The 18,561-nt window shown below is 28.5% G+C and overlaps 2 protein-coding genes and 1 long non-coding RNA gene across 5 annotated transcripts in view; 2 read left to right on the top strand and 1 right to left on the bottom strand.

The window, feature by feature from the left end:
- The first annotated feature begins 409 nt into the window (after window positions 1–409).
- Window positions 410–16,946, top strand: LOC119608461. Its single transcript, XR_005231823.1, has 4 exons — window positions 410–517; window positions 3,853–4,033; window positions 4,087–4,199; window positions 16,767–16,946. It is a non-coding gene; the product is annotated as an uncharacterized LOC119608461 (long non-coding RNA).
- Window positions 2,542–3,823, top strand: LOC119608458 (ras-related protein Rab-21). Its single transcript, XM_037962891.1, has one exon. The coding sequence runs from the start codon at window positions 2,725–2,727 to the stop codon at window positions 3,388–3,390; it is 666 nt and encodes a 221-aa protein (XP_037818819.1). The 5' UTR covers window positions 2,542–2,724; the 3' UTR covers window positions 3,391–3,823.
- LOC119608457 (innexin inx1) overlaps window positions 5,485–18,561 on the bottom strand; it is a 133,495-nt gene continuing 120,418 nt past the window's right edge. For 2 of the 3 annotated variants that reach the window (XM_037962889.1, XM_037962888.1), the window contains 4 exons: window positions 11,536–11,947; window positions 8,959–9,066; window positions 6,254–6,762; window positions 5,485–6,176 (listed from right to left, as the gene is read on the bottom strand). In XM_037962889.1, the coding sequence (XP_037818817.1) occupies window positions 5,954–6,176; window positions 6,254–6,762; window positions 8,959–9,066; window positions 11,536–11,784 (1,089 nt within the window). In that variant the 5' untranslated portion in view covers window positions 11,785–11,947 and the 3' untranslated portion in view covers window positions 5,485–5,953. Of the gene's footprint in view, window positions 6,177–6,253; window positions 6,763–8,958; window positions 9,067–11,535; window positions 11,948–15,762; window positions 15,781–18,561 lie in introns of those variants that run through there. The other variant, XM_037962890.1, reaches the window with a different exon arrangement.

Raw genomic sequence — 18,561 nt, 5'->3', positions numbered from 1 at the left:
TTGTGGGAAATTTCCTCACAATAATGAAAAATGTTTTTTACATGACTAAAAAATTGTCTTTGTTTATTAATGTCGAGAAATTTGTTTTAATATTTTACTATACTTTTAATAGAAAAACTCTAACATACAAACGATACTTACAAATGTATTTACAATATTCTGTAATAAAATTCATAAAAATAAAACAATGAAAATGTAAAGAACTTATAATTTAAATGCAATAAATTTTTCACTACGATATTTTTAACATAGTATGTCAATAAAGTTATTTACATAAAAAATTGCTAACAATGTTGGTAAACAAAGATTTTTATTAAATAAATAAAATTGTATTATTATACATATATAAATGCACAACAATTAACATTTTTATTATCATAATTTTAATTTAAATTTCCTCTTTTTACAGATTGTCTTTTATCAATTCCACAATGTCAATTTCCTTGACATTTTTTATTTACAAATTTTTAAAAATTTCCCTTCTAAATGGATACGCAAATTACATTTGTGATATACTGTAAGTAGAGAAATGTATGCATGTTTATAAAATTAATACATTATTTATTAATCGTATACTACACTATTTTATTGAAAGCAATTTATTCAATTGTTTATAAATAATCAATTTATATAAAAAATATTAGATAATGAATAGGAAATTTAAAATATCTTCATTCAATGTATGGAAAAGCTAAATGTTCCATAATATTTAAAATATGGCGAAAGTTTGAAATAGCTAGGTCATTTCTCGAGAATATACGAACTAAAACTCTACTAGAACTGGACTAGAAAAGAAATAGAACTGAATTAAAAATGCACTAGAAGTGAACTAGCAGTGAACTAGAAGTGAACTAGAAGTGAACTAGCAGTGAACTAGAAGTGAACTGAACTAGAACTGAACTAGAACTGAACTAGAACTAAACTAGAACTGAACTAGAACTGAACTAGAACTAACTGAACTAGAACTGAACTAGAACTGAACTAGAACTGAACTAGAACTGAACTAGAACTGACTAAGAACTGAACTAGAACTGAACTAGAACTGAACTAGAACTGAACTAGAACTGAACTAGAACTGAACTAGAACTGAACTAGAACTGAACTAGAACTGAACTAGAACTGAACTAGAACTGAACTAGAACTGAACTAGAACTGAACTAGAACTGAACTAGAACTGAACTAGAAACTGAACTAGAACTGAACTAGAACTGAACTAGAACTGAACTAGAACTGAACTAGAACTGAACTAGAACTGAACTAGAACTGAACTAGAACTGAACTAGAACTGAACTAGAACTGAACTAGAACTGAACTAGAACTGAACTAGAACTGAACTAGAAACTGAACTAGAACTGAACTAGAACTGAACTAGAACTGAACTAGAACTGAACTAGAACTGAACTAGAACTGAACTAGAACTGAACTAGAACTGAACTAGAACTGAACTAGAACTGAACTAGAACTGAACTAGAACTGAACTAGAACTGAACTAGAACTGAACTAGAACTGAACTAGAACTGAACTAGAACTGAACTAGAACTGAACTAGAACTGAACTAGAACTGAACTAGAACTGAACTAGAACTGAACTAGAACTGAACTAGAACTGAACTAGAACTGAACTAGAACTGAACTAGAACTGAACTAGAACTGAACTAGAACTGAACTAGAACTGAACTAGAACTGAACTAGAACTGAACTAGAACTGAACTAGAACTGAACTAGAACTGAACTAGAACTGAACTAGAACTGAACTAGAACTGAACTAGAACTGAACTAGAACTGAACTAGAACTGAACTAGAACTGAACTAGAACTGAACTAGAACTGAACTAGAACTGAACTAGAACTGAACTAGAACTGAACTAGAACTGAACTAGAACTGAACTAGAACTGAACTAGAACTGAACTAGAACTGAACTAGAACTGAACTAGAACTGAACTAGAACTGAACTAGAACTGAACTAGAACTGAACTAGAACTGAACTAGAACTGAACTAGAACTGAACTAACTGAACTAGAACTGACTAGAACTGAACTAGAACTGAACTAGAACTGAACTAGAACAGAACTACAACTGAACTAGAACTGAACTAGAACTAGATCTAAACTAGATCAGATATGATTCAAACCGAAGTTTAGGATTAATGAATTCTATTTAAAATTATGTCAGTTTATTTTTTATTTGACTTAAAATTCGATAGGAACAGCTGAAAAGGTTTTTGATTCATTATGTGCCATATTGAATGCAAACAAGATTTATTAATTTAACTATTGAATGCAAACAAAATTTAATAATTTAACTGTATTTGATTTTTTATATTACTTTATTTAAAGGAAATAGTTTATTTAATTAATTTATATTTAATCGTTTATATGCTGCTTTGGAAAGCATAAATTTCTAAAATAACGTTTTTTTAACATATTCTCAACCATATGGCACTCTATTTTGTCTCAACATGGCAACACCGTTTTTACTCTTTTTAAAATTTCACACATAGATGGCGCTGTGCATATCAAGTTAACCTGTCAACTTGTTTTCGTAAATTTGCAAAATTAACATTTGTTGTTGACATTTTCACTTGCATTTAATTAGATTTTTCACAAGACGTAGAAAAATAATAGCAAATAATAATAAAAAGAAATTTATAAAGTGCTTTATCCACAAATTAAAGTGTCAAAATTTATTAGCAAATAATATAAAAGGCCATAAATGAGTGTACAAAATGAATTCGCAACAGCCAACACAATATAATTTTAAAGTTGTTCTACTTGGGGAGGGGTGCGTGGGAAAAACATCGATTGTTTTGCGTTATGTCGAGGATAAATTCAATCCTCAGCATATAAGTACACTACAGGCTTCATTCCTCACCAAGAAAGTGACCCTAGAAAATGGTAGCAAGGTGCAGTTGAATATCTGGGATACTGCAGGACAGGAACGTTTTCATGCTCTCGGACCCATATACTATCGGGGTTCTCATGGTGCCATACTGGTATATGATATCACCGATCAAGACTCGTTTCAAAAGGTAAAAAATTGGGTTAAAGAACTTAAACGTATGCTAGGCTCTGAAATAATCCTAGCCATAGCAGGCAATAAAATAGACTTGGAAGAGCAGCGTACAGTAATGGAAGAGGATGCATTGTCATATGCTGAAAGTGTAGGTGCTCATTATTTTGAAACTTCTGCCAAAACAAATGACAATGTAGAGGAGGTATTTGTAGAGCTAACAAGACTTATGGTGCAACATGCCCAACAAAACAATCAAAAACAAAGAACAATGACTCAACAGCAATTCGGCCAAAGACGTTTAATCGTAGAAGATTCCACAGAGGGCAATGATGGTAATCAATCCCAAGTGCCTGAAGGTTCTCGTTCCTGTTGTGGTTAAAATGTTGTTGTAAAGGGTTTATAAATAATCACACCTCATTTATTCACCCAACCACCCAAAAAACATTTCTCTACATTAAACAATAAAAAAATGTGCAGCAGTAATAAAAGTATACCGACCCTGCATATGTGAGCGAGTAACTTTAGTAGTTTAATTATTTAAATAAATAAATTTATGTGATAAAATTATTAAATTAAACAAAAATATATAAAGAAAATCGTATATATGTTTATAAAGTACATGTATTTAATATTATATTGTTAATAATTTGTTTATTTCTACTTTAATTCTACTTATTCTTAAACAAAATAGCTTAGAAATATTTAATTTCTATTATTTTCTCTACTTCTACTTTTAAAAGTAGCTTAAGCTTTTATGTATCAAATGTATCATGTCTCTGTGAATATAAAAAAAAAGAAATTGCTTGTCCAAATAATCAACTTTTAATTATCTATTCCCTAGAAAGAAATAAAAAGAAGAAAGAAAAAATAAAAATTGTCGCTGACACCGAGGAAAACATCATCATATTTTGTACGCCGTAATATTAAGAGTTATTAAAACATGTCTGCTTATGACTCAACATTTCTGGAGATAACGTTTATAATGTTTTGGCTTTAGTCATTATGTTTTCGAATTACGAGAGGTAGGTGAAGTGTTATAAAGTTATTGACGTTATTAACTTTTAAATACATTTAGGTGACAATAAAGTAGCAGCTTCATATAAGCATTTAAAGGGACAGAAGATGATTTGTTCAAAGTGAGCAACAAGAACATTGATGGTGTTGCTGATTTTATAAAACTTTCAAAGGGTAAGTTTATTTTTATTACATATATTATTCGTATTGTCGTACGTTTTTCTGTATTAAAAAAATAAATATCGTCCGAATTTGACGAATTCAAGTAGAAATTAAGTTCATCTTAAATGGAACTGAAATACAACTAAATTAGAATTGGGCTAGTAATTAACCGAACTAGGTCTGATCTAAAACTAAACTAAAACTATAAAAGAACTATAACTGCATTAGAACTGAAAAACATGAACATAAACGAAACTCGAACACGATTAAAACTGAAATATAAATGAACTAGCTCTAAAACCGGTCTAGAATTTAACTAGATCTAGAAAAAAAAATAACTGAACTTAAAATGGATATGAAATGTACAAGAACTGAACTAGCACTGCAATAGAACTAGAAATGAAATATAATTGAACTAGGACGGAAATAGAACTATAACTGAACTAGACTTGAACTAGAACTGAACTAGACTTGAACTAGAACTGAACTAGACTTGAACTAGAACTGATCATGAACTGAAATAGAACTGAAGTAGAACTGAACTAGAACTAAACTTGAACTCAAATAGAACAGAACTAGAAATGAACTAAAACTGCAATAGAACTAGAAATGAAATATAATTGAACTAGGACGGAAATAGAACTATAACTGAACTAGACTTGAACTAGAACTGAACTAGACTTGAACTAGAACTGATCATGAACTGAAATAGAACTTAAGTAGAACTGAACTAGAATTGAACTATAACTGAACTAGAACTGAACTAGAACTGAGCTAGAACTGAACTAGAACTGAACTAGAACTAAACTAGAACTGAACTAGAACTGAACTAGAACTGAACTAGAACTGAACTAGAACTGAACTAGAACTGAACTAGAACTGAACTAGAACTGAACTAGAACTGAACTAGAACTGAACTAGAACTGAACTAGAAATGAACTAGAACTGAACTAGAAATGAACTAGAATTGACCTAGAATTGACCTAAAACTGAACTAGAACTGAACCAGAACTGAACTAGGGCTGAACTAGTACTGAACTGAAACTGAACTTAACTATAACTAACTAGAACAGAATTAGAACTAAACTAGTACAGAATTAGATCTAAACTAGAACTGATCTAAAACCAATATGCAGCTAATTGTGGTTTTGTTCTTCCATCCGTTATGTAATAGATTAATTATTTCCATAAAATTTTACACTCCAATTAAATAATACAATTTTTTTTTTGTTTTATTGTACTTTATTGTTATTATAAAGTGATGCAACAAATTTGCATTTATTAAAAAAATAATTCATATATTTATATATAAATGCTTTTATTATTATTCTTTCATATTATACAAAACTTTTTTTAATAAGACTCTTAAATTCGAAACAAAAGTATTTGTAAATAAAAAACAAAACGAACAATATTTTTTCTTTTTGTTTACACATACTATATAGATGTTTTTAATATAGTTAAAAAAAAAGACGAACTAAAAGTTTTTTTTACTTAAAAACTAAAATTTCAAGAATATTGCTATTCTTCTACTGTTTTATTATATTAGAGTTGTGATCATTACTTATTACAAATTATGAATAGTTTTTGATAAATAAAAATAGAGAAAAAGGGGTTATAAAATTGTATTTTGTTTTTGTTTATGATAATTAACTTAATCACAGAACTACTATTGATGCAAAAATTAAATGTATTAGAAATTCTTTAGCAGCTGTCGTCGTTGTTGTTATGATATTCTCAGGAAGAAGAAAAAAACGAAAATAAAATCACTTAGCTCGATTATATCTAGAGGGATCAATTTCTTTAGAGAATTCAGTCATAACTTCTTTATAAATGACTGGATCTAAATTGCGGCCCAACATATAGATGAGCCACCAATCACCAATATCCAATTTTTGGGATAAAATACGGCAAGTTTCCAAACTAATCATACGATTGCGGGCATGCAACAGGCGAGGACGGAACTTGGGCATGAATAACATAAGACCGCTGTAGGGAATAAATAGAAAGAAATAGAATCAATAACATGAGTAGGATTTCAAATGACAAAGTAGTTTTTAACTTACCGGAATACTAACAATCCTATAAGGAGAGCCAACAAAATCATATACCAAAACCATATGAAAACATAGGTTTTCTCATTCACTATATTTAGGGGTAGAATACACAAAGAATCGTGTTTCTGCAATGAACCCGAAGCACCATATTTATGGAATATACATTTAGTAACACGTGGAAATATATAAACCATAGGATCTACTCTCTGTTCCTGTGGCACATCTGACAATTGCATTATTCTCGTACCATATGACATAAATTCACCATCAAAGAAACGATTCATTAGATACATTTGTAAAATGATATTGACAAAGCATAAAGCCTCACAAAGCCAATATCTAATGGCATACATCTTATGACGTTTGACATGTTTTGTCAAATAATCGAGTAAAGCATCACGTTTAGCCTCTTTTTCTTGTCGCGTACAGATAGTGATATTCAGGCCCATAACAATCATACGCATAAGGCCGCCTTCAAATTTGTCCCATAAAAATTTGGGTGTATAACATGCAATGGCCTGAAAAAAGAAAGAAAATTATTAATAAGCATTTTTTGAATGTGTTTTATAAAAAAGTTAAGGTATTAACGATTTTGTTTGTTTGTTTTTAACTCTTTATTTTGTTTTCTTTTCCAACATGCAAATCTTTTTAATTGTTTTTAAATCAAAACATCAACCAAATATTATACAATCTTTGGTCATTGATCTTTTAGTTGTTTTTTTTTCTATCAATGCATGTATGTGTTTGCAAAATTAAATTTATTTATATGTGTCTTAAACGCTGTGCGTGATTTAAAAAAATTTAATAAAGTTTTATTTTGGAAGTTTGATTTTATTTGTATGTATGTTTTTTACTATGTTTTTGGATTCATATGTTTTTTTACTTTTTTCTACAAAATCATCATTAATTTAAATCACGTCCAATAGTCAGCATTTCTTCAACGGTCAATAAAGCAAAATAAAATAGCAAAAAACTGTTTTTAACTGCAGAATGATATTTAAAGAAAGTCACACAATAAAATTAAATAACAAAGTTAAATACGTGGGTTACTGCATTTGTTTTGAGAAACAATTGGAGGTTCAATCGGACTCATTGGGGAAAATTCTATTTTATTTGAATATTTGAGGAATTTTCACTAGAAAATGGATTATGAATTATTATATTTTCAGAAAAAAATTAAATTTCAATAGATTGAATTTTCACGATAAAATCGATCATTCACTATTAATTAAATCGAATTACCAACAGAAAATCAAATTTTTATCAGAAATTTGAATATTTCGTAAGAAAAGAAAGAAAATAAATTTTCACCTAAAATCTAATTTGTCATAGGTTTAGAACATCTACAATTTTATTCTGAATATAAAAAACCCTTATTTTATTAATGTATGATCTAGAAGGCATGCGGATGGTGAGGAAAGGGATGTTGATTTTTGACCACGAATAGCATTGTTCTCCAATTTTGATGAAAAACTAGTGAATTTTAAATTAGATGTGTGATCCGCGGGATGTTATTAATTTTTGATGACTTTTTGTCCGTGAAAGTATTCACTATTTCAAATACTATAGAGTATTTTTAGATTTGATTAAGATGTTGTTTCAGTTTTTAATATTTGAAAATATAATGTGAATAAAACTTTAATATCAAAACTATCATTCAAATATTAACATAAAACTGGATCAATTCGAATCTCTAAGGCCCACTGTTAGATTTAATATAATAAAATTTTCAACAATACGATCTACACGATAAGTAATCATGATTTATATATAAATTTATTTCTATATATGTATACATTAAAACCTTAATTAAAGCCAATTGAAGTAGAATTGAGAAACTATCTTTATACATATAAACATACAAAAAAAAACTTTAGTACATATAAACTTATGTATATACAGATATACATACATATGTACATAGTTTTAAACTCATCCCAAACTTAACAACATAAAGTACTTGAAAACACACATAAAAAAAGACTGACGATGATGATGATGATGATTTTCGAAATTTAAGTACTTGTACAGAGAAACAAGATCACTTCTGAAAAACTCGTGTAGACAAATAAATGGTTTTTAAATTGTCTATAGAAAAAACAACAACTAAAAAAAAGAAAAATTAAAGAACTAACCATATTTAGCTGGAAATAAGAGTGTAAGAAATTTAAGATGTTCGAAAAAATATAAACAACGAAATTAGATCTCTCCCAAAATAAAATTGATCATTACAAGAAAACGTGATCAATTGTGTAGAAAAATAAACAAATATCAATAATTTTTTGCCAACAGTTATAGCATAAAAATAACTGTAACACACGTTTATTTTATTTTATTTTTTTTATTTTCACATTAATTGAATCAATTATTTTATGCGATTTTGTTTTAATAAAAAATTTAATTCAATTACTGTTTAAACAATTGAAATTTAAAACTAACTGAAATGAGTATATAGTATAAAACGTGTGAAAAAAAAAACGGTTTTATGTTGATTTGCCTTTAAAAGTAATCACGCATTAAAAAATCTAAATATTGCATCACATATAAATCGTGTTTTTTTTTTATAAATGTTTTGAAATTTATGCTGGTGTGTAGTTTTTTTTTTTTTTTTGTTTCAAATTTGTTTTGACCATAATTAAAGTATTCGTGTGGCTATTCTTATATATAAATTTAATTAATGTTTTGCGTCATAAAACTATAGTATTAAAACTCACCTGAAAGAAGAGCACAAAACAAACCCACTGATAGTAGGTATAGTATTTTTTAGCATCTTCATCATCAAAATCATTTGCAATACCAGGATGTGCCACTTCGCGACCAACCTAAAAAATTATAAAAAAAAATATGAGACTTCAAATTGTAGAGATTTTTTCAAATAGATGTATTTAAAAAATTTACAAAGACGATTTTTAATAAAATATTTCTTTTTAACTATAAATATGCAATAATGCCACATGTCAAAGCTTTATGCAACATGTTTTTAATGAATTAAATTCTTTTATCATACAACAAATTCTATGTAAAAAACAAAACCCGCATGATCAATACAAGAAAAACTTTCAGAGAATTTTGATGCAAGGGCGGCACACACATTGACATGAGTACTGGACGTTTGCAAAGTAGCGTGTAAATACTCCATCAGATGTACATTTTATGAATTATTAAAAACTATAAAGCAAAAAAATAAACGACTAAAATTATAAACTAAAGACAGCCAGGAATGAATACAAATTCACTGGCATATAAACTTAAAAAAACATACTTTAATTTATGCGCAGACAACTTTATGACGCCCCCCATGTTTCTCAAAAAGTTTTCTCTTGAGATTTTTATATACATATGTATATATATTTTAAATGAAGGCGTTATCTGGTTTTAATTATACTTTAAATGATATGTTATGGAGTACAAAAAAAAAAAAAAAGACTAAAGATTGGGAAACTCTTTTCAATATGGTTTTCAACATTTTTTTTTTTTATTTTCTTCCTTTAAAAATCTTTTTATAGTTTTATTTGTTTTAAAATAATATGTTTAGTTTTAAGAACCGTTTCCTTTTATTGCAAAACCATATAAAAATATGAAAAAACGTACGACATGAAATTAAGACAACCTTTCAAAGAATTGGTAATTGGATATGATACTATGGCATGATTTTGTTTTATTTATTACTGTAAGCATCAGTTAGTTCTTTTAATTGACATTTATGAAAAAGATGTTTAGGTTTTTGTTTGTCTTCTAAAAGGGAAGCTAACAATTGAGAATATGTAAGAGGATAGGATTTTTAAAATTTGTTTTTAAAGGAGCAATAATGTGTTTTTAAGATTTAATTTTTCCTTATCTACAATGTTTACTTCTAATATTTCGACAAATTTGTCCAAAAGAAATTCACTAATTTAAATACTCGCCATTTTCTTAAATATAAGTTATTTTATGTCAGTGTCAATTCCTGCACCGTAAATCATGGCTTACTTCTTTCGTGGTTTTGATAAGCTTGTGTTGTACTGATGAAAAATGGTCTGATTTTCCGAAATAAAGATCAAGTTAGTGTTGTAAGAGTTCAACTGTGGCCAATAGTTCTTTTCCCGCGGTAAAATCGTTTTGTTAATACAGCTATTTCTCAGTTGATAATAATTGGCATTGTATGACTCGGTGGCTCCGAAGCGAAGCTCTGTCTTTTGTGGTTAAAGGTTCTAATAATGTCTGTCATACTTATGAGCCTTCTTAAGCGATTGTACAATCACGCTGAATCCTTGTTTTTACGAATCATTTTGACGCTTTATATAATTATTTGAATTGTCAAAAGTTTATTATAATAATTGTAAGTTGAATGAGTTATGAAAAAAAGAGAATATTCTGCCACAGAAGTAAAAGTCCGCTATTCAGACTAGGAGAGATTAACAAGTTTATTTCAATATGCTTTGATGATATGTAGTCGATGATTCCTATAATTGTTGTTACCTCGCTCATACCAGGAAATGTATGATTTAACTCCTCAAGTTTGACTTGCCTGTACACTTCAATCTTTTCCAATTTTAACCCAATTAATGGAGTTCAATATAAACTTGTTGGTGTCTTTAAAGTCGTGTCAAAATAATGTGCTAAAGTTTTCTTTTAATCACAATCTAAGTTTTGCTATGGGTTTGATTGATGGTACCCTTAGTTTTAATCGAATTGCATCTTTATCTGGGACCTTTGTAATATTTTCATAGATAATTTTTAAGACTATGGGTCTGTTTTTTTACTATTTCCCATGATGACTCCGATAGTTGTTGTCACCTCACTCCTACCAGCAAATGTATGAACTATTGCTGTTGTTGTACTGTCCGCCTGTACATTGTAATATTATTCAATTTCAACCAAATCCTAATAATCTAATACTGGTCCCATTAGTCTGATTCGAATTGTATCTTTAGTTGAGGTGTATCTAATATGTTCATAGAAAATGTTTAACACTATGGATCTGTTCGCTCTTACTGTTTTAGAAACCATTATAAATGTCCAATACAAAAAGCTAATGCTGAAGATAAAGTGAAAAACAGATGAACAGACTTTATATGTACTTCTTAAGTATTGAAAATGTAATTCTCTAAGAAGTGATTTCAATATTTTCAAATGGCAAGCCATATCTAACATTTAAGAGAAAGAAAACAATAAAAAAGTTGAAATAGAAAGATATTAAAATTTTAATTACAAACTACTTTTTTCAGACCTGACATTTAACAGATCTTACTATTACTAATCTCTGGGTTTTTGCTTAATACAAAATGTTATCTTTATATTTAATAACTTACCTGTCTCCGAAACGCATCCGGCATTGTAAATGTACTATGAATCCAACAGAATGTATTCACTACATGTGTTGGTATACCACTAACAATACAACTAATCGGTTGGCCAACATATTGTGTGGCCGTTATAATTAAACTGCACGTCAACAGCAGGACTGTGGTAAAGGAATTGTGCAAACGAAATATTGTATTATCCGTTTGTATATCCTGCCATTTTAAATAGCTCTTTAAGCCGACCAGTAACTTATACATCGTATGAGTATATTAGCGCAGGAGGCAGTGTGAAAGATTTTGGAAAAAATAATTCCAGACTCAAGAGTGGTAGTAGATAATAACAAAAACAATTATAAAAGAAATCACTTGTAGTTTTGTAAAATAACTAAGAATGTTGTTAATGGTAGAAGATTCATATCAGCTGTAAAGAGAGAGAAAACAATAAATAATGAATGTCTTTTTATAAAATTTCACACGTGTTGAGTTTGAAAATAGTTTGTTGTGCTTAAATAAAATATTAACAAGTTTTAGAATTTACATATATAACAAAATAATAAAAAATCTTTGTTTTTTATATAGTGGAACTAATAATAATTTTATGTCATTTTTTAAGTTATTTTTCTTTAATAGCTGCTAATTAAATGAGTCAATTTTAAAGTTTTATTTATTTTTTTTTTTAACTCAATTTGATATTTTTGTTTATTATATTTAGGAAATATTCAAATTATTTACTTTATAATGACACTTCAGTTTTATTTAAAACCATATGGTGGGAAAAATTAAATTAATTATTTTCTTTAAAACTAAAAATAAATTGTGACAAATTTTTTTTTTTTTTTTGTTCCAAATAGCACCACGAGAAACACACAAAAATATCCAGACTATTAATTTCAAGTTCACGTCAGGAAAAGTTTATTTATAACATTTCAAAAGCGAATAAAAAGAAAACTCCTCTAATATTTGTACACAACTCTCTGACTCCCTATTCATTTAAACTAAAATTGTGTGTCTATAATATTCCTAGAAACAGACTTTTTTCTCTCTTCTGTTCTTTCCAGAAAAAATAAGAATTTATAGAAAATATTTTATTTAAGGTTCAGTATGCCGTTCCAAGTTTATTGCCCTGCATTTTCAATTCTATTTTGTTTTCAATTTTCTTTTTCTTATATTCCTTTTGTATCAATTTATAATTTCTTTACAGAATTATATAGTACAACTCTCTCTATATGGCTACAAATGCATTTATTTATTATGCATGTATTTTAATTGAATCAAAAATTTCTCAGATTTTATTTATTTCACTTTCTCATGTCTTCATTTAATATATTTTATTATTATTTTTTTCGAAATTTTAAGCAGAAATAATGAAAAAAAAACACAAATTCATCTTTATTGGCATTAATTGAGTTCATATTCATATCATGTGGTGTTTGGATGTATTTTTTCTTCTTCTTTCATTGGAATTATTTAAATATTTTTCATTATTTATTGTATTTATGTTATTCTCATTGAAATTTCGACAGGATTTTTATTATGATTGTTAAGATCATTTGGGTTAATTTATGATTTTTTTATAGCTCTAGATCTGATTGTATTTATTTAAGAATGCAGTACTTGCTACTGGTTTTTATTTAAAAAGTTTTGACAGTAAATATTTTTATACTTCAAAATTAAGCATGTTTTCAAAATTATATGATTTATTTATAGCTCAAGTTCTAATTTGTTAGAGAGCAATATTTGCTACTGGTTTTTATTTAAACAAAATTATTTTTAAACTATTATTCTTTTTAAAAATTATTACATTATAATTAAGAACAGTTTAAAAAAAAACAGTATTTGCTACCGGTTTTTATTTAACCAATAATATCTTCTTCAAACTTTTAGCCGTTTTCTTAGTTATTATATCTAAACACAGTTAAACACTTTAAGACAAAATCTGACCTAAAAATCTTCTTTTGACCACGAGTTAAATATTCTAAACTTTATTTCTGTGTCTTTGTTCTAACATTTTTAGAAAACTTTTCTATTTATTTAAAACAAAAATTTAATTTGAATTATTAATTGAGTAATTTATTTAAATGTCTTAAATCAAAATTTAAAAAATAACAAAGTGACTGTAAACTATTTTAATGAATGAATTGATTTAGTAACAAGTAATTGAGTTAAAACAAGTTGAACAAGTTTGATTTGTTACTGCCAGACATTCCATTCATTTACACTGAATAACTATTATCGTTTTTACAATCGTTTCGTTTTAAGTTAGAATATATGTAAATTTATTATAAAGTGAATGAAATCGATAGCAATTTTTATATCGAGCATTAAAAAATATTGATTTCGTCACAAAGTTTGTAATGCATAGAAATATTGATCGTAGACCCAGAAAAGTACTTATACTTTGGGTACTTATTAGATTCTAAGACGATCTGGATAATGTCTGTCTGTCTGTGTGTTGAAAATATGATAGGGCTCCTAAACGGGCATTTTGATTGGTATTGAAAAGGGCATAATCGGTCCCCTTTTGACTCTTGTTCCCATATACATAAGTTCGCTTTTATACCATTTGGAACTCATAAAAATATTGATTTTGTCACGACGTTTGTAATGCAAAGAAATATTGATCGTAGACCCAGAAAAGTACTTATACTTTGGGTACTTATTAGATTCTAAGACGATCTGGATCATGTCTGTCTGTCTGTGTGTTAAAAATATGATAGGGCTCCTAAACGGGAATTTTGATTGGTATTGAAAAGGGCATAATCGTTCCCCTTTTGACCCATATCATAAGTTCACTTTTATACCGTTTGGAACTCATATACATAAGTTCACTTTTATATCATTTGGAACTCATAAAAATATTGATTTTGTCACGACATTTGTAATGCAAAGAAATATTGATCGTAGACCCAGAAAAGTATTTATACTTTGGGTACTTATTAGATTCTAAGACGATCTGGATCATGTCTGTCTGTCTGTGTGTTGAAAATATGATAGGGCTCCTAAACGGGCATTTTGATTGGTATTGAAAAGGGCATAATCGGTCCCCTTTTGACCCATATCATAAGTTCACTTTTATACCGTTTGGAACTCATATACATAAGTTCACTTTTATACCGTTTGGAATTCATAAAAATATTGATTTCGTCACAAAGTTTGTAATGCATAGAAATATTGATCGTAGACCCAGAAAAGTACTTATACTTTGGGTACTTATTAGATTCTAAGACGATCTGGATCATGTCTGTCTGTCTGTGTGTTAAAAATATGATAGGGTTCCTAAACGGGCATTTTGGTTGGTATTGAAAAGGACATAATCGGTACCCTTTTGACCCTTGTTCCCATATACAAAAGTTCACTTTTATATCGTTTGGAACTCATATACATAAGTTCATTTTTATACCGTTTGAAACTCATAGAAATATTGGTCATGGACCCAGAAAAACATTTATATTATATGTAGGTGCTTATAAGATTCTAACACGATCTGGATAACTAAGTATATGTCTGTTAAAAACATGTTAGTGTTCCTAAAAGGACAGTTGGGTTCATATATTGGTCCATTGGACCCTTTCCCCCATATAGTTCCCCTTCTGAAAATAACTTCAACGTCTTTAACTGGCTTACAATACAAGTAGAGTGATAAAATTTCACTTAAATAAGTTTTTTTTTATAAATCAAAATCTCTCTTCCAATAGACTGCGCAAAATACCTTCGAATGTAAACCCCAGTTAAAAAGTTTACACAAATGATATACTAACAAACCCCATTCAAATTTGTCGCCAACAATTCATTTCATAGACTTACTTTACATTCAAATACTTTATGTTGTCACAAATTATTGTCACAAATCTAAAATATGAAAAATGCATAAAAATAATTGTCAATTTGTAATTGTTATAACAATTGATCTATTGAACTGTTTCTTTCATTTACGAAATAATTTATACAATTTTTCATAGGCGGCTGTTATTTATAAGAAAAAATAGCACTAAAATGAAATCAAAAGTTTTCAAATGAACAAATCACACAGAAAAAAGAATATATAATGAAAATAAATTGAAAAACAATTGTTTAATTAAAAACAGATTTAGTTGATAAATGTTAATAAAGATTAAAACTAAAGTGGAGCATTATTTAAAAAGAAACTAACTTAAATATGAAACAAGTTATTTAAAAAAAGCTATTTTTAATATTTTGTACATTTACAATGTAAAAAAATTGTTTCTTAAATATTACCTTGACTTTATGTTATTTTCACACTTTTATTTGCGTTTCTATTGTTTAAGTTTGATTTCCGTAAACGTAGTAAATTTTTGTATATTTTTGTTTAAACACAAACATTGTTCAGTTCTGCTTGTTTTTATTTTACTTTTTGGAATAAATTTTGCAATTTAATTTGCATAACGACGTAAGCAAACACACGCTGCCATTATTCATTCATACCTGTTGCTTTAAAATAAACCGAAATAATTTTTTAAACCCCTCAAAAATGCAATTATTATTAGAACACAAACAAGCTTCCCTTAATAAAGTGTTAGCTACAAATATGTATTTGTTATATCTAGATAGTTTTACCCAGAGATTATAAATAATAATTTGAAAAATTGCATAATTTCAGTAGTGTAAATATATTGAATCTAATAGAAAAATTATAGTGTTTTTGAGCTGCCTGTTTGTTTCAAATCATGCAACACCATCACTTTGTACTGTATGTTATTATCATATTAAAACCCCACACCTTTGCCTCACACTCGTTTTTATAGATTTTTTTGTTCATACAGAATGACTGACATTAATCTGCACAAGGTTTTTCATCACGTTGTTTTTATTTAGAGATAGAGAATACTACACAAAAACAAATGACATTACAAAAAGTTGTTTTTATTGCTTGTGGCTGCTGTGATTCTTAATTCAAATTAGTGGTTAAATTAACCCATTAACAAGTTAGTTTTGTAATGAAGATAGATATATAAATTATTTTTATATATAGACATCGTTTAAGAATAAACTTTTATAATCAGAAATATTATATGTTTTTTCACTTAAGACAATTTAGTGGAATCTCTATTTTATTATTCAAATTTCAAACAGAACAGGCTTTTTAGTTCAGTATCTATTCGAAAAAGAAGTGATATTTCCATATAGTTTAGAAACATCACGTCTTAAACAATAGTAAATTCTCCTCTAATTCCATTTGATACATAAATTCTTTAATTTATTTAATTTCTTTTCTATTTCAGCTCCTTGTTCTGCAAAAATTACATTAAAAGATGCTCTGAGGAAACAATCACAAAACTCTTCAATAACTGCTTCCAAAATGATGTACGAACAGCTAAAGCGAAGTGGATCAATCAACATTTAAATGTATATTTAAACCTTTAAAAAACATAAAGAACATATTAAATTTATATTAATTTACTGTTAAATTATATTATTTATAATTTTATTACAAAATTTTAACATAATAAACATAAATTTGCATAAAAATCCTATAAAATCCCTTGTTTTTTGCTTTCTAAACATTTGAATTTAACGGATATTTTAAAAATTGTATCTGGCAATGCCGTTCAAAGATATGGGGATTTTTTGATGTTGGCAATGCTGGCTTTAGGGCTAAAAATAGCGCCATCTATTGAGCGGCCAAAATTTGTTTTGCACGTAGAAAAATATGTCGCCCAATAGATGGCGCTGACCATTGCCCTATCCAGGGTTGCCATCTCTCGGAAAATGAGAAAAATGAGGGATTGCTTTAAACCGTCATATCTCGATAACTACTGGACCGATTGGCATAATTTTTTAGCCAATGTGTTAAGGAATATATTTGGAATCTAAAAACTTATACCACCAGGGTTGCCAGGCTACCACTTTCGGGGAAAAGAGCGGGGAACTTTGCACTCCCTTTACCAAGCTATATCTTTGGAACCACTGGACCTATATAAATCATTCCTTTGCCAATTTGTTAAGAAAAAGTAGTAGAATTGAAAAAAATTATCCTACCAGGGTTGCCAAGTTATTATGTTTGGGATAAAGAGCAGGGAAGTTAATATATATTCACCATGTTCTATCTCGGTAACTACTGGACCGATTGAAATCATTATTCGGCTAATATGTTAAGGATTAATTTTGGAATCGTAAAAATTATTCCACTAGGGTTGCCAGGCTACTACTTTTGAGGAAATGAGCGGGGAACTTTGCACTCCTTTTACCACGCTATTTCTTTAGAACCACTGCACCTATAGAAATTATTCCTTTGTCAGTTTGTTAAGGAAGAGTAGTTGAATTGAAAAAAGTATCTGACCAGGGTTGCCAAGTTATCATGTTTGGGATAAAGGGCGGGGAATGTATTATATTTTCACATTGTTCTATCTCGGTAACCACTGGACCGATTGAAATCATTATTCGACCAATGTGTTAAGGAATTATGTTTGGAATCTAAAAAATTATCACACCAGGGTTGCCAAGTTACTATGTTTAGGAAAAAGAGCAAGAAACTTGTGCTATCTTCACCATGTTATATCTCGGTAACTAATGGACCGATTGAAATCATTATTAAGCCAATGTGTTAAGGAATAATTTTAGAATTTAAAAAATTATTCTTCCAGGGTTATCAGGTTGCAATTTTTCGAAAAAAGAGCGGGGAACTATTAACTCTCTTTACAACACTATACCTTGTGTAAAATTAAAACAAAATATTTAACAAGGGTTGACAATTTATTATGTTTGGAATTAAGAGCGGGGAACTTGAAATTTCTTTACCTTGTTATATCTCAGGAACTATGAGTCATATTGAAACCATTCTTGAGGTAATTTGTAAAAGCTTAGTTTCGGAATCTAAAAAAATATTCCGACAGGGTTGCCATGTTGATATTTTCGTGATAAAGAGCGGGAAACTTTGCACTCCTTTTGCCACGCTTAATAATGGATACCACTTGATCTATAGGAATCACTCCTTCTTCAGTTTGTTAAGGAAGAGTGGTAGAATAAGAAAAATTATGCAATCAGGGTTTCCAACTTCTTCTGTTTGGGAACAATAGC

Source organism: Lucilia sericata, unplaced genomic scaffold, assembly GCF_015586225.1.
Source record: "Lucilia sericata isolate MDLA Ls3-8-SP2 unplaced genomic scaffold, ASM1558622v1 Contig000838F_arrow, whole genome shotgun sequence".
Lineage (NCBI taxonomy): Eukaryota > Metazoa > Arthropoda > Insecta > Diptera > Calliphoridae > Lucilia > Lucilia sericata.
The sequence above is the reverse complement of the archived record's forward strand: the minus strand, read 5'-3'. Positions and strand labels throughout refer to the sequence as shown.